The sequence below is a fragment of the Schistocerca nitens genome, chromosome 9 (genome assembly GCF_023898315.1).
Source record: "Schistocerca nitens isolate TAMUIC-IGC-003100 chromosome 9, iqSchNite1.1, whole genome shotgun sequence".
NCBI lineage: Eukaryota > Metazoa > Arthropoda > Insecta > Orthoptera > Acrididae > Schistocerca > Schistocerca nitens.
Genome location: NC_064622.1, coordinates 431,404,834 through 431,421,977, shown reverse-complemented (window position 1 = coordinate 431,421,977; position 17,144 = coordinate 431,404,834). Strand labels below are relative to the sequence as shown.

Genomic DNA, 17,144 nt, shown 5'->3' with positions numbered 1-17,144 from the left:
TAACCTACATGTAATACACATTTATCTAATCTTGTCAAAAATTTATTACATATTAGAAATACATATAGTTAACCTAACAGACCAATGAAGCACATTTACAAGATTGTCAAATGAATGGAAAAATGATGTCTTCCTACACTTGCATAATAGTACACTTCTAATAATCATATCAAGCTGAGGGAAAGGAAGCTATTTCATTTTATCTGGCAAACTTGCTCAAACTACAACACTCATCTTACTGAATCCAAAAGTCAAATTTCAGTAAAATTTTCAAAATGTTACTTAGCAATTTCCAAAATTACTACCTGCATCACTGTTAAATGCTATCAGAATGTTGTGTGGTGCAACTATGAGGGTTGACTGTAAAGTAATGCCTCCACCTTCGTAACTCTTCAACAGTTGGCAGCATTGGTATACGGCAGGTACTGGCTTATTCTGTAGCCTCTTCTCTACAGCTCCAGTTGCCGGGAAGCCTTAGCATTGAACGGTTGTGTTGTTACAGTGTAAAGTATGGAACCCTGCGCAGACATCGGTCAATGTGATTTAAGCAACATGCAGTCATTGAATTCTTGACAGCAGAAGGTGTCACCCCAAAGGAGATTCATCAGAGAATGAAAGCAGTTTATGGTGACTGTGCTGTGCACTGTGCATCATTGGGTGAGTAAGTTTGAAGATTCTGAGGTGGGAACATCTGACCTGCATTACAAACAATGAGTTGGACATCCTGTGACATCAACCACCGAATTTCACAACCAAAATGTTGACATATTGATTTGGGACAGTTGTTGTATCATTTAGAAAGAAACTGCAAGTACAATCAGGATTCCACAAGAATGTGAGGGTAACATTATTACTTTGCTGAGCTATCAGAAGATCTGTGCATGATGGGTACCCTGGATGCTGACTCCTGAAATGAAAGCTCACAGACTTGAAAATTGCCAGGAACTCCTCTCACATTATGAGAATGAAGGTGACACCTTTCTCCATCCAACTGTGACAGGAGATGAAACATGGGTGCACTATTACGACCCAGAGACGAAATGTCAGTCTGTGGAATATTGACACAAAGACTCGCCCCAGAAAAAGAAATTCAAGACACAGCCTTCAGCTGGAAAAATCTTGACCACAGTGTTCTGGGACACAATGGTGATATCCATGTTGATTTCCTTGATCATGGAACAACAACAAATTCAGAGCATTACATCATAACACTGAAAACTCTGAAACGACAGCTAACAAGGGTCAAAAAGGAAAAGGGAAATGTCTTCCTGCAGCATGACAATGCCAAACCACATACTTCATGTGCCACCACAGCAGAACTTCAGAGACTGAATCTCATCACCGTACAGCATCCTCCATACTGTCCAGATTTAGCACCATCTGACTCCATCTGTTCCTGATAATGAAAGACAATCTGTGGGAACTTCATTATGCTTCTGATGAAGACATTGAGAGAACTGTGAGACTGTGGTTGCAGAAAAAGCATGTCAACTTCTTCTATGCCAGCTTCAGAAAACTTGTTCAACATTGGCTGAAATGTATCCAATTGGCTGGTAATCATGTGGAAAAGTGAATATTGGTAATTAAAGATCACATTCTAAGGATTATTTTTGTGTTTGATTTATTAAAATATTCACATCCAAACCTACTTAATGAAGGTGGAGGCATCACTTTTCATTCAGCCCTCATAGTTACCCATTTGGCATATTTTCTTTTTATGCATATTCACCTAAAACTGTAGGTACCAAAGATGAAAATAGCAACTTCTGCTATTACTGAAAATACATTAAGCAGCAATATATATTTGTATTTTGATATAGTGTAAAAGTATTAATATACTACTCAATTTTTGTTGAAAGTGGCATATATTACAAGCATAGTACCACGTGTTAACTCTTCCTGTGTAGATGTTTCTCCTCGTCAAAATGATATTCACCTTGACATAGATACACTTAATTACTTTCTTTAACATCTACGCTCATTAAACAGTTTATGTAATGAACTATATTTAATAGAGAAGTGCATAGATAAAAAATTAAGCTCCTAAAAGTCAAGTTTACTAAACATCCCTACTTCACCTAATAATGCTCATTATTTACAATTACTGTTTCCTCACTACCTGTAATTACTTGTGATCTTACCCTCCCACTATTAAATTTTTCTTAGTGTCTTCATTAGTTTCAAAAGTTTTGAGAGGCATAGGATTTACAATAGAAATACGTTTTACATATCTTCATTTTCTCTTCTTGTTGTTGGCTGCAGTTATTGCATCTAGTGGTAAATTCTCGTGGCTGAAATTTTGATTTATAATGTTACAGGTTACTGATGATGAAATAACTGATGAAGAATTGCCTATATTATTCTTGAATTTTATTCTTTGTCAATTTTTTCAATATCACACTGACATCACAATTTTCTCTTCTATCAAACCACAAATTACATTATTAGTCAGACAGTTGAAAACACGTCTGATTCCATCAGAGACATGCCCATTATTTCATTATTTCCTTATACTTTGTCACTAACTCATTACTTCATCCAACAAATAAATAAAAACCTGCTTTGCTTAATGTAGAAATAATAACTCTAAAGAACTACATTCCACAATAACAAACCATAATGTTACAAGAAAATCTCTATTTTCTATAATATAACGGACGAAATACCAATTACTGAAATTGTTACTTCACTTTATGTTAACATGTTATTCTGAACTGAGCCCTGAAGGGCAATACACAAATAAACATTTTCTTTATTCCACATACATTAATATAGACAACTATATTCACTTTGTTTTTCTTTATTAATGCTTGAAAGACTGAAATATGACACATTTCAACTAAAGATAGACTTTTTCCATGAAAAATTACATCAGTTTCACTTTAGGTTGATAGACAGGTTGATAGACTTTCACATGTTTAGCCAGTCACTCTAAACCATCTATTGAGTGTCTATGTTGAGTGTAGTTCTAGAAAGATCTGCTAATGATATTTTCATGGATATTAATAAATGGTTTAAAGCCAACTCACTGACATTGAAAAGACTCACTATATCCAATTCAGAACCTGTAAGAGGTTTCCACCCAGCATATGCATAAAGTATGAAGAAGAGCAGATAGAAGAGGTTGGAAGTCTTAAATTCCTGGGATTACAACTTGATAATAAATTCAGATGGGAGGAGCACACCACAGAACTGCAGAAACGTCTTAACAAATCTGTATTTGTAATTCGGTATTAGCTGACATAGGTGATATAAAAATGAAAAAGCTTGCATACTTTGCCTACTTTCATTCCATAATGTCATATGGTATAATATTTTGGGGTAACTCTTCAAGTCAAACAAAAGTTTTCAGAGTCCAAAAGCATGCAATACATATTATTGGTGAAGTAAATTCATGGACGTCCTGTAGAAACCTCTTCAAAGAACTGGGTATACTAACTACTGCCTCTCAGTATATTTACTCCTTAATGAAATTTGTCCTAAATAATATATCTCCTTTTCCAACAAACAGCTCAGTTCATAAATACAATATCAGGAACAAAAATGATCTGCACAAGGACTTAAAAACGCTTACTTTAGTTCAAAAAGGGGTCCACCGTCCACTACTCAGGAACACTCATCTTCAATAATTGGCCAGCAAACAAAAAAATTTAGTTACAAATAAAGATCAGTTTAAAAGGAGCCTAAAAGACTTAGTAGTGGCCAACTCCTTCTACTCTGTCAATGAATTTTTTAATAGAAACAAATGATGTATTGTATATATTCATACTATTAGTATTGTTATTTCAGCGTAAAAAAAAATTATTGAGATGTTCCACATCCACAAGGATCTCCTCAGCACAGATCTATGGAACGAAAAACTAATCTAATCTGGAAATGTTCTTTCTTTCTGTTACTACATCAACTTTTATTGGGCCATGCATATGCTGTTTACATTTTCAACATTTATTCTAAATGTTTCAACATTCTCTTATATTCTGACATACTTTATAATTCGCTTTTTAAAATTTACCTACCTTTTGGCTGAAATAAATTTTTTATTATTAACACAAAATTCACATTTCTACTGTACACAAAAACAAAACAACATATCATCAAGTCTATCAAAATTTACCATACTGTACAGGCTTCTGTTCTTTCATGTTCATATTGTTTACCACTAACTAAATTTTACACCTGCCAGACAACAAATTTTATCATTTACACATATCTATTTATACCTAAATTTGTGCAAAATGGGAGGTGATTACTGTCCAGTTATAAGCTATTGACAGCACAGTAAAAGAGATTGAGTGATTCAGGAAAGAAGCATTATTGATACATAATGAATTCACTAAATAGCAGTAATCCCCAAATTTATGATGGAGTCACAGTTAATCTACCCTTCCATCTAGTTTTGCTTTACTGATTGAGGAGCAGCATTAACCTTTCAGAACATTTGCGAGACTACAGCAAAATACAACAAAATTTCTGAACATATGATTCCCAGCGAGTACATTGCCTTTGTGCAGGTAAACACATTAAAAACTAATGTCTGTGCACATACCTTGAACATTAATTTTTGCGTATTTGTACTGCACATTACTTTTTTCAGGTTATTTACTACACTGTCCTCCTCAAAAATTCTTCCTGCATTCATCACGCTGTTACCTCATTATTAACTTCTAACAATTTGTTGATTCCAAATGCTGGCAATTTAGCAACAGCCCTCCTTGCTTTAACAACCTTCACTTTATTTGCCTATTCACATTACATGTTAACATTACTCACATTAATGTTAACTAATTGCATTTCATTTAGCCTATTATGAATTACTAAATCTTTGCATTATTTGTCAATAAGATGCTTAACTTTGTCATCACTTTCATTTACCATCAGAAGACATTTGGTTTCAGTCTCATTTATTTCAAGTTCATTTATTTGTAAATTTTTATGTTATTGTTAATTAGCAAATCTCCATACTCTAGAGTATATATCTCCATACTCTAGAGTATTTTTGAGATTTTCTGTCATTCTTTCAGGTACTTGACTTTAAATTAGAACTGGTTTATCATCATCAGATAAAAATGAATGAACATCAGTAGCAAGTGGTTGTCCATTTACATAGAAAAGTAGCAGAGAGTGCCCAATATTGAACATTGTGGGACGGGACTCCTTGGGAAATTATTTTCTAGTTTGATGAGTAATTCCTTGAATTTGAAGTTACAACTGCTCTCTGTTTCCTATATGCTAAGTAAGAGTTCAAACATTGTAAAACAATGACTAGAAATATCTTGTAATCTACCTCTGCATCACATCATTTGTTGAATGTCACTGTCTTTATGGTTAATTGTTGTAATAACCTTCAAGAGGAGTTGTTGTTGTTGTTGTGGTCTTCAGTCCAGAGATTGGTTTGATGCAGCTCTCCATGCTACTCCATCTTGTGCAAGGTTCTTCATCTCCCAGTACCTACTGCAACCTACATCCTTCTGAATCTGCTTAGTATATTCATCTCTTGGTCTCCCACTATGATTTTTACCCTCCAATACTAAATTGGTGAGCCCTTGATGCCTCAGAATATTCCCTACCAACTGATCCCTTCTTCTAGTCAAGTTGTGCCACAAATTTCTCTCCTCTCCAATTCTGTTCAATACCTCATCATTAGTTATGTGATCTACCCATCTAATCTTCAGCATTATTCTGTAGCACCACATTTTGAAAGCTTCTATTCTCTTCTTGTCTAAACTATTTATCGTCCATGTTTCACTTCCATACATGGCTACACTCCATACAAATACTTTCAGAAACGACTTCCTGACACTTAAATTAATACTCGATGTTAACAAATTTCTCTTCTTCAGAAACGCTTTCCTTGCCATTGCCAGTCTACATTTTATATCTGCTCTACTTCGACCATCATCAGTTATTTTGCTCCCCAAATAGCAAAACTCATTTACTACTTTAAGAGTCTCATTTCCTAATCTAGTTCCTGCAGCACCACCCGTTTTAATTCGACTACATTCCATTATCCTTGTTTTGCTTTCGTTGATATTCATCTTTTATCCTCCTTTCAAGACACTGTCCATTCCGTTCATCTGCTCTTCCAAGTCCTTTGCTGTCTCTGACAGAATTTCAGTGTCATCGGCGAACCTCAAAGTTTTTATTTCTTCTCCATGGATTTTAATTCGTACTCTGAATTTTTCTTTTGTTTCCTTTACTGCTTGCTCAATATACAGATTGAATAACATCGGGGATAGGCTACAACCCTGTCTCACTCCCTTCCCAACCACTGCTTCCCTTTCATGCCCCCTGACTCTTATAACTGCCATCTGGTTTCTGTACAGAACGAACAGTACGAACAGTACAAACGTGACAGTATTTTACCAGTGAAAACTGATTTATTTAACAGAAATGAATGTTCATCATTGTTGTTGTTGTGGTCTTCACTCCAGAGACTGGCTTGATGCAGCTCTCCATGCTACTCTATCCTGTGCAAGCCTCTTCATCTCCCAGTATCTACTGCAACCTACATCCTTCTGAATCTGTTTAATGTATTCATCTGCTGGTCCCCCTCTAAGATTTTTACCCACCACATTGCCCTCCAATACTAAGTTGGTGATCCCTTGATGCCTCAGAACATTCCCTACCAACTGATCCCTTCTTCTAGGCAAGTTGTGAAACAAATTTCTCTCCTCTCCAATTCTGTTCAATACCTCCTCATTAGTTATGTGACCTACCCATCTAATCTTCAACATTATTCTGTAGCACCACATTTTGAAAGCTTCTATTCTCTTCTTGTCTAAACTATTTATCGTCCATGTTTCACTTGCATACCTGGCTACACTCCATACAAATACGTTCAGAAACTACTTCCTTACACTTAAATCAATACTCGATGTTAATAAATTTCTCTTCTTTAGAAACGCTTTCCTTGCCATTGCCAGTCTACATTAGAGGAACTATATCTAACGTGGAATACATTTTACACAATTAGTATAGGAAGTGATACATTGCCTACTAGCATTTATGATGTTAGTCAATTGCATATTGACATATGCTGCAGCAGTGACATAATATTTTGTTACAGGGCTTGAATATCAAGTTTTCAGGAAAATTATCTGCATTTATGGTGTTACCTGTGGTCTATTTTGAGAAAAAGAGAATCATATACAAGTTGATAAATTTCAGGATTGGTTTTTCAAGTACTTGTCACTAACTCACAATGTACACACAGTAAAGATACAAACCACATGAAATATTTCTGGAGCACTACATTTTCTGTTACTATTTGTAAGAACAAAACAAGAAGAGAGAATGCAAAATTTGTGTATTGTAAGAAAGAAGAAGTTATTCTAGTTATGTAAACTCTTCCAATCAGTATTGCAGTAGCCTGCTGATCTGAAAATTCCCTGCTTCAGTTACTGTTATAGTCCATGATGTAGCGTTTATGATATGAAATATGTAATCATGTACAAACCAATCAAAACTTTTTACGTGATAACAGTATGGTGGACAGTGCAAAACACAAGATTCAGCAGGTACATAGAAGTTGTATGCTCAGAGACCAGAGTTCTACATTAAGGTAGTGCCGTATAGTGATCACTGCCAAATACAGAAAAGAGGACTGACAAATAAAGAAAAATAATTATTGGAAATTGATGATTACTAAATATGGAAACATTGTCACTGAAAGCAAAAGAAATTTCACAGTACTGAAGTAAAGAGATCACCAAACGGCAGAAAAGATGATAATCAAGCATTGCAGATAACACACTGACATAACAAAAGAAAATATCACAAAGGCAGATCACACGAAAATTCATTTGAGAAAACTAATACATAGTGAGACAGAATAGCTGGCTAATAGGACAATCCACTTTCAGGATGTGAAATTTTTAGTGTTGCGAATTGACCCATAGTTTATAAAAGCAAAAGTAATGACATGGTCTTTTTTTTATAAAAGTAGTGTTCTTCAGCTAACCTATATGGTCTGCATAAATAATTCTCAATAGTTTTAGAACATACAAAATGGTGGTGAATTATTATTGTATAATGTAATAAATCACAAATCTTATAAACATATTATTTTTTCATTTCAAGCTCAGAAATCTTATACTGTGTAAGTACAAAGACATGGGGCTTATGACAAAATTCTAAATACAGTTTCATATATTACTCTTGCAAACAAGAGGAGATGTTTATTAACTGCAGCACTAACCTAAGATTTATCCGTAGCAGCGAAATAGGCTAAAATTCAAATGAAAATTCAGCACAGATATTGCGCCAAAAGCAACAGAGTGGCTAAGAAGAGGAATGAAATAATAGTCTCTGTCTATTTTAACATACTAAAATATGGCAGATACATGGTGATATCTCAATAGATCATGTTACAAATGAGTGCAAGCATGTTTCATTATTATTTTATACATTTACATCTTTTATGGGAGAGTATAAGCTCAAACAGTTAATGTAAGTTTTTATTCAGCTAGTCATCAGCAGAATAAAAAGTATGTCTCATTAGCAAATCGTTAACATTCATCCTAAAGGTAATACCTTAGTTTCTAATTGATAAGGAAAGTTTTTTGAAATGTAGGCTGCCCATATTTTTTACCCCATTGTGACTTTTGTTTAATCTCTGGGTCACCAGGCTCTGTCTCTAGAATTTAGATACAAGTGAGTGGCAATATATTAAGCTCTTTAAAAATAGGTTGTGGGCAGACTGTATCAGTACTGTCTACATTATTTATATTATTCTTTTTTTGCATGAGGAAAATTTTTCTGTAACACCCCCAGAAAGGGATGCCATATGCTGTTCTTTAGTGTACTAGCCCATGATAAAGACTTTTTAAGGTGTTTATATAATATAATTGCCTGAGAATCCTAGATCTGCAACAGAGACTGCTGAGCCTGTTTAATAGATTTGCTCTTCTATAGTCTTTTTGCCCTGTAGCGGTCCCACTGGAGTGAACTCTTGATCCACACTCTAAAAACCTCTACGTCCACTACTAGCTCAATTTCTTTGCCATCAATTTGCAAGGGTTATATGTAGGTAGAACGATTTTGTGGTAGATAAAAGAACATATGAGCTATCTTGGCCATGTAGTCTTTCAGTAGTCATTAGTTTTGAACTTTAATTGCGGAGTTGAAAGCAATTGGAAGAGGAAGTGTCATCTGCAAACAACACAGAAGAATAATTAGAGAGATTTAGAGAGAGGTCATTGTATAGAGTCGGAAGTGTGAAGGGCCCACTACCTAGTCTTTTGGGACTCAGGATATTGACAGAAAAATTTGTATAGATTCAGCACTTGTTATTTTTATAATTTGCTTTTGGTTGGCGAGATAAAATTTAAACAAATTATTTGTTACATACCTGATATCATATGTCTCTGGCAACAATTAATGTTTAAAGAGATCAAAAGCCTTACTAAGTGTTAAAGAATATTTGTTTAAAACAGACTACAAAGTGCGTAGGATTTACAAAAACGTGTTTCATAACAGATATACCATTAAACGAGCACACGCAATGGGTTCAGTTTTGTGACAAAGACGAGCACCCTCGATTCAACTGTGCAAATATTCAATTGTGCACATATGATAAAGATATGAAAAATTCGCATTCCACAGATATTACGACATCTTTCGTTTTTCTTTTAATATTGACACTTGCTCCAAAGAAAAATAAAAGGTGAGTACCAAATTTCACTTGGATTTAATCTTCTGCATTACCCTTTCCAATGACTTGGCTAGTAGATCAGCTAACTGGTAGGTCCTGTCAATGTGTTCTAATTCCAGATTCCCATTCAAGAATCTTTCTCTGGTATAGAAGTGACAGACTCCCATGTGCTTTGATTTTCAATGGTATGTTTGGGTTTTGGACAGTTTTACTGTACTTGCATTGTCAACATACAGTGTAGGAGGTTTCACTTGTTCGGAAGTTCCAGTCATTTCATACAACAACCTTTTTAACCAGATCAGCTCCTTTTCTCCTTCACTAACTGATATTATTTCTGCTTCTGTAGTAGATGTTGCTACCGTCTTTTGTAATTGACTGGTCCATGATACAACCCCATTACTGATAGTTGCGATGACACCTGTCATTGAACATTTTGTGTCCTTGTCACCAGCATAATCAGCATCACTGTAAACTTTCAACCTCTTTTTGTTGCTGGACCTTAATTTCTTAGTCCACTGTATTCTTGAAGTACCAAAAAATTCGTTTTACTTTATTCCAGCCTTGAACTGTAGGATCTTCCATTGATCTAGCTGTTTTGTTCACTGCAAAAGCAATCTCTGGACGTGAGTCTGTGGTCATCAGACAACCCACTGCCTTTTTATACAGAACTTTGGCTGTGATCTTTTCTTTGACACTATTTTCTTCACATCCAACTGGAGTAGAAACTCCATTAGGCTCAGCTATTCCAAATCTTTTCAGAATTTCGTTTGTGTAGTATGTTGGTTCACTGCTATTGACCCTTCTTCATTTTGCTGTATCTTGATGCCCAAAAAGTTTTTGAGAGACCCTATAGTTGAAAGAAACTCCAGTTTCAACGTTTTCAAGAACACTTCAATCCCTGCTCTGTTGCTGGCCACAACTAAACCATCATCAACATGGATTGCAACATATAGACAGTTCTTGTTGCACCGATGGTAAAAGAGACACGTATCAGCATCACTGTTTTTAAATCCAGACTTCATTGTGAAGTCTAGGGAATGTTTGTTCCAACAACGTGGTGCCTGTTTGAGACCATACAGACATATCTTCAGCAAACAAACACGCCCAGTACCATCTTCAAAACCTTCAGGTCTTCTTCAAGTACACCACTGAGAAAAGCTGTTTTGACATCAAACTGATTGTGCTCCAATTTCACTGCAGCAGCCACTGTGAACAGAGCTCGAATTGTATCATAATGCACGACAGCACTGAAAGTTTATTCATAGTCAATTCCTTGCTTTTGTACTTGGCCTTTGGCCACAAGTCGACCATGCAGCTTTCTTCTGTAAGACCTATTGATTATGCACAACCTGTACACCACTTGGATGCTCAACTAATATCCAAGAAATATTGTCATCCAGGGACTTTAATTCTTCATGAATTGCCTCCCACCACTGATTTTTATTACTAGACTGCAGAGCTTTTGCATGTGGGCTTGGATCCTTGTCCCTGATGATAGGAGTTCCAGCCACGTACTCATAATCTCCACTGGTCATCCATTCTGGTTTCTTCTTCTCGTATTTGCATCTTTGTTTCTCACTCAAAACTTTACTTCCTTCAGAACTTCATACCATAACCAAATCTTCTTCCTCCTTATGTTATCCTCTGGAACTTGACATTGTCTCCAAGTCTTCTTCCACTTTCTGTTCTCTCGTCATGGATGACATCTTCTGACTCCTTTTTCTCATCAGAAGTCTGATTAGGTTCACTCTGTTGAAGAGTGTCTTCATCAGCAACTTCAAATTCAGTAGCACTGGTATGCAGATTGAATACAATTTCAGGCTTGAATTTTACATCATTACTTAGCACAAGTTTTCTTTGAGATGGAATCGAGACCCAAAGGCCATCTCTGTCATTCAAGTACCCCACCAGATGTCTAATCACAGCTTTTTCGTCAAATTTTGAACGAAAATCCTCATTTACATGCCCATAACATTCTGTCCCAAAGATTCTCAGATGATCTGGGTAGCGTACTGGTCATGTATACTACAGTTCATATGAAGTTCATTTTCAGTGTAGGACTTCCCAGTGCAATTTAAAAGATATGCAGCAGTATTGCACGCTTCTGCCCAGAGTTTATTTGGTAGTATACTAGGGTTCAACATAGAATGTGTACGCTCCACAATAGTGCGGTTTTCTCTTTCTGCAACACCATTTTGCTGTGGTGTGTAAGGTGGAGTGATGCAATGCTCTATGACTGTGCTTGCCAGCAATTCCGAGACTTGCTTGTTATCGAACTCTCTTCTTCCATCACTCCTGAACTGTTTGATAACATGACCAATTTTCTTGGCTTCAATCAAGAACTGTTCGAGGACTGTGCTGACTTTACTTTTTTGCTTAAGAAAGAAAATTGTATGGAACTTGCTAAAATCATCTTTGAAACATACCTAATAGCGAGCATTTCCGAGAGAATCTGTAGACATAGGTCCATTTATGTCAGCATGGATTTGTTCACCTGTAACCATTGGTCGATTCATTCTATTCCCGAATGGCAGTCTATGTGTTTCTCCTAGTGCACATCCATCACAGAATTCTTCTTTGCACCCATCCACACTGATGTTCATCTGCTTCAAGATGCATTTCACGTGTTGTTTCTGTTGATGTCCAAATCTCTCAAGGTAAACTTGCAGCACATCTGATGACGTCACCACATTCACTTGAGCTGGCTGTACTGTTTTAACGACATGTATGTCAAGAATATAGACGCCACCAAATTTACTTGAGCTGGCTGTACTGTTTTAACGACATGTATGTCAAGAATATAGACGCCATGGCTGACATGACCAGCCATCATCATTTGCTCAGTCACTTTGTCTTCAATTTCGACACTTCGGTCATCAAATCTAGTGCAAAAACATCTTTATGCAACTGCTTTGACAGAGAACAAGTGAGCACTCGCTTCAAAAACCTTAAGTACCTCATTCAATTCACCGATTTTTCCGGCATTATTCAACTGCATTTCAATTTTTCCTGTCCATGAGCGAACTTGCTCACACCTAATTTCCCAATAGAAATCTTTTCAGGGATGGCGATTTTCGTATCTGATACGAAATATTGTTTATTTCCAGTGATGTGATTTGTGGCACCACTGTCTCAGTAACAACTGTCGATTCCTACACAGTTTTCGACTGAAGCACCAAAAAAATTTAATAAAAATGCAACATTCTTTTCCAAGCTCTTTTCAAAAATATTGATGCGAATTTTATCTGTCTGTTTCGTTGGACACGCTGCTGCCCAGTGGCCTACCTGCCCATATTTGTGACAAGGAAGTCTTCGTTTCGCATGTTCATTAGGCCTATTCTTTTTCGAATTTTCACTAGTGATATCATCATTTTTATTTCATTGAATTTTCTTTTTTGGGCAAATGCTTGTAACAATCGCAGCCGGTTCAACCACACTTTGATCACGCAATTCAGTTGCGCACAATTATTCAATTAAAAGGTTCACACTTTGGTTTTCAGATGGAATCTGTCCCACATGTCCTTGAAATTGTCATATTCTTTGCCTAGTGTGGAGAGAATTGGACCATTTAAAATTCTTTCAGACAAAACATTTTCATTTTGCTTCTGTGATTCGTTATTCAAATCCACAGAAGCTTCTGGAGTTTAGAGATGTGTGTGTTAATGTCCTCTTTGGCGTCACGTTGAACACCGAAACATGCTTCTACCAACATGCTCAGACGTTGTGTACTGCTTCGTTCGAATCGTGCACGTAACCTATCCCAAGTTTCACTTGTGTGAGTACATGTGAACAGGTGTTCACCAACAGATTTTCCTAATGCACTTGCTGCTTTCACGTTGTATTTCAACCACTCCTGATGTGCCTTCTTTTTTTCCGCGATCGTATCGTGCGGTAATTCAGGGTACTTGTACGTAGCGTTTACAAAGTCTTCAAGTGCATATGCTTGTAACAGTGGTGGCAAGTGCCATTTCCATTTATACCAGTCTTTAGGTGCAGTTTTTTCACTTTTATTTTGTAATCAACAACACCAGCTGCCATTTTCGTTCAATACACAAACAACGGGCAAATTCACGTTATTTAAGTTACGAGAGAAAACAATTACTTCGCGGCTTTTCACAAGAGATCTGGGCCCATAACCTGTTCAGATTATTTCTGTAAAAGAGACTACAAAGTCCATAAGATTTACAAAAATGTTGTTCCACACACACACGCACGCACAATGGGTTCACTTTTGTGACAGGAACGAGCATTCTGCTGCCCAAAGATTCAATTGTACACACACGAAAAAGGTATGAAAAACTTGCATTACACAGATATTGCAATACATTTCACTTTTCTTTTAATACTGATACTAAGGTCAATGAAAAGTCAACAGGCGATTTCGTTTTGATTGAAGGTTTTAGTAACTTGATCATGGAAACTGAATGAAGAGTGTACCATTAACAGCCCTGTTTTTCCTAAATCCAAATTGTTGTTTAGTCAACAGGTCCATTTTTTCTAGAAATGCTCTTATCCTATTGTATATGACTGTCTCAGATATCTCGGATAAAAATGGGAGTACAGAAATATAGCAATAATTTTTTTTACCTCATGAATGTCCCCCTTTTTGATTTTAATTACCTTTAAGATGTTTAGTACTTCTGGGAAACACCATCTGCATGTTGAGATATTGATCACATTACAAAGTTGTGTAACAATTTCTACAGATACTTTCTTTAATAAGTAATCTGAGATATAATCAATCCACATGAAAATGATGATTTTGTGGCTCCTGTGATTTTTTAATAATGTTACTGGTGTCAAAAATATTGACCTGCCTAATGCTGGGAATATAAGTTTGTGTGATACTGTTGGTATAGTGATCCCTGACACTAGATTATTAAGATATTCACTAATCTGTTCTGCCTCAGAGATTTTTGTACCATTTAGTTGGAGGTAATCAGATGAGACCCACTTGGCTTTGGTTACTGAACTTCCACTGATTACTTTCAAAAACGCTTTACATGTATTACTTGAGTTTACAATAATCTGGTGGCTAGATATCTGTTTTATATTAGTTCCCATCTTCTTGAGGATCTTTGATACTTTTTAAAGCATATTAGGAAAATTGGATCACTGCGTCTCTTACTTTATACATAAAGTCTTTTCTGGGTTACAGATGAGGTAATTATTCCTTCAATGATCTTACCTTTGCATGCTTTGCTTCTTAATGGTTTTTCTGTGTTTGTTGAGGGTAAAACAACAACATTGATTTGAACAAAAAGCTCCAATTGGTTGGTGCTCCTGGTGCTATTGCTCATGTGTGCATGATGTGCACTTGCTTGTCTGAATGTGTGTGTGTTTTCCTGGTTGAAAAAGGCTTTGACCAAAAGCTATAATATGTAACAGTCTTTTTGTTGTGCCTGTCTGCAAATCAATGGGTCATCTTTACCATGAGTAGTAATCTCTCATTTTTGTAATATTGTTGATATTCCAACTTAGAGTTTCTATTGTTTGATTGTCTGCAACTATTCACTTGTTGGCCTTTAAAACTAAACCCCACCAGAACAGACTGTGAAGGCCCAATGTTACCGATTGGCCACTGTGTCATCTTCAGCCTACTGGCATCACTGGATGCTTATATGGAGTGACATGTGGTCAGCACACCACTCTCCCAGCTGTACGTCACTTTACAAAACCAGAGGCACTACTTCTCAATCAAGCCGCTCTTCAGTTTACCTCACAAGTTCATAAGGGCTGTGCGCACTCTGCTTACCAACAGTGTTCGGCAGAGTGGATGGTATCCATCCAAATGCTAACCCTGCCTGACAGCACTTAACTTTGATGATCTGACGGGTACTGGTGTTACCACTGTGGCAAGGCCATTGACACTTGCAAGTCTCTGGTTCCAGCATTCCTTCACTTAAATCATGAATGTGTAGTGTGACAACCTCACTGCCTTCCCCTTACTTCCACTCAAATGGCATATGAGAACACAAAATATTTGACCCAATGAAAAAACACCTTTAGTTTATCAAATGGAAAGATAAAATGTGTTCCGCTCACTGCAGAACTTCCCCAGCTGATATATACATCTGCTTACTGCAGTGTCATTTAGGCAACTGTCCCTTGCCATTAAAAAGGGACACGATGTTCTAGGTAGGTTATAAAATTTTCAAACTGGGGGCCGACAATACTGATCAGGCTGATCTGTCTAGTTCCAAAATGCAGCAGTAGATGCCTCTAAGAGTGGCAAAAGTGAGAGAGAGAACTCAAGACTTATTTTAGGAAATATACATTGTCTGCAAAATGTCATATTCATAGTTTTTCCAACCTTTCTATCAAACCATGTAAGTAGGTTATGATCAGCCCGAGAAAATAACAGTTTCAACTAAAAATACAGTATCTTAATTCTTAGTAGTTGGTTAGCATATTACGCTAACATTAAGTTATTGCAGTGTGCAAATATTGTTTCAGGTGGAGAGGATACTTTGGTACCTAACAGAATCTGGACTACGAAATCACTGGGACAAACAAGCATCAAGAGCTGAATTTACACACTGTTCTCTGCCTGAAGAAACTCCAAAGCCATTCAGTCTTAAGCAGTTTAAAATTGCTTTCTATACTCTCTGCCTTGGCCTCTTTTTCAGCAGTATTGTATTTCTATTAGAGGTAACCAACTACAAAAGATGTCAAAAAGTTTGTACCTTACAGTAAAAGCCATGGTGGCTCTGTAAATATAAAATGGCATCCAAGTGCAAATAAAAGATTTTGTGATATGGCGATAAAATAAATTATACAACACAAGAAATAAAAATAATTTTATGTTACCCACACACCATTTGAAATTACATGCACGAACTCCACAGTATATGGGGATGACAATATATAACAAACTAATGGGCAAAAATATATTTAATATGAAGCCAGAGAGTCTATAAATAAGGCTACAGCAGATTCTGTGGGAGAAATGCTACTATTCAGTAGAAGAATTCATAGAGGATGACATGATAATTTGAGCAAGGGGTAATTAATTGTTAGTCTTTTATTGTATGTGTAACAAAATTATATTATTATTATGATGCCATTTGTTAAAATCAGTTGTTGCAATTAATTGGTAGTTTTTTATTGTATGTGCATTTTTATATTGTATTATTGTTATGGTACCATTTGTTAAAATCAGGTGTTGTATGTATATGGTAAAACTTTACCAAAATTTTGACGTGTCTCCTGTACCTGAATCAAATGATTTAGATTATGTACGTTATGAGACTAATAAACCACATTTCACAATTTGGCTTTCTTGTCACATCAATTATCCATCATGTCCATGTTTTAATAGATACAATTTCTCCTCCTAACTTCTTCACTGCAAGATGGAAGAAGAGTAAGTCTTCTGAATTATATGCAGAACTCCCCCCCCCCCCAAGAAGCTTCTGTTGTAACCTTTTTAAGAAACTTGGGATACTTTTGACCACTTTCCAATATATGTATTTGATTATGAGCTTCATGG

General features: G+C 36.2%; 1 protein-coding gene across 2 annotated transcripts in view; it reads left to right on the top strand.

Annotated features, from left to right (window-relative positions):
• Window positions 1-16,808, top strand: part of LOC126203590 (uncharacterized) — an 80,795-nt gene extending 63,987 nt beyond the window's left edge. Inside the window, exon 2 of one of the 2 annotated variants that reach the window (XR_007540311.1) lies at window positions 16,109-16,237. Coding sequence is in view for 1 of the 2 variants with exons in the window: in XM_049937952.1 (XP_049793909.1) it covers window positions 16,109-16,348 (240 nt within the window). In the remaining variant the exon portion in view is untranslated. Of the gene's footprint in view, window positions 1-16,108 lie in introns of both variants that reach the window. The other variant, XM_049937952.1, reaches the window with a different exon arrangement.
• Window positions 16,809-17,144: the final 336 nt, after the last annotated feature.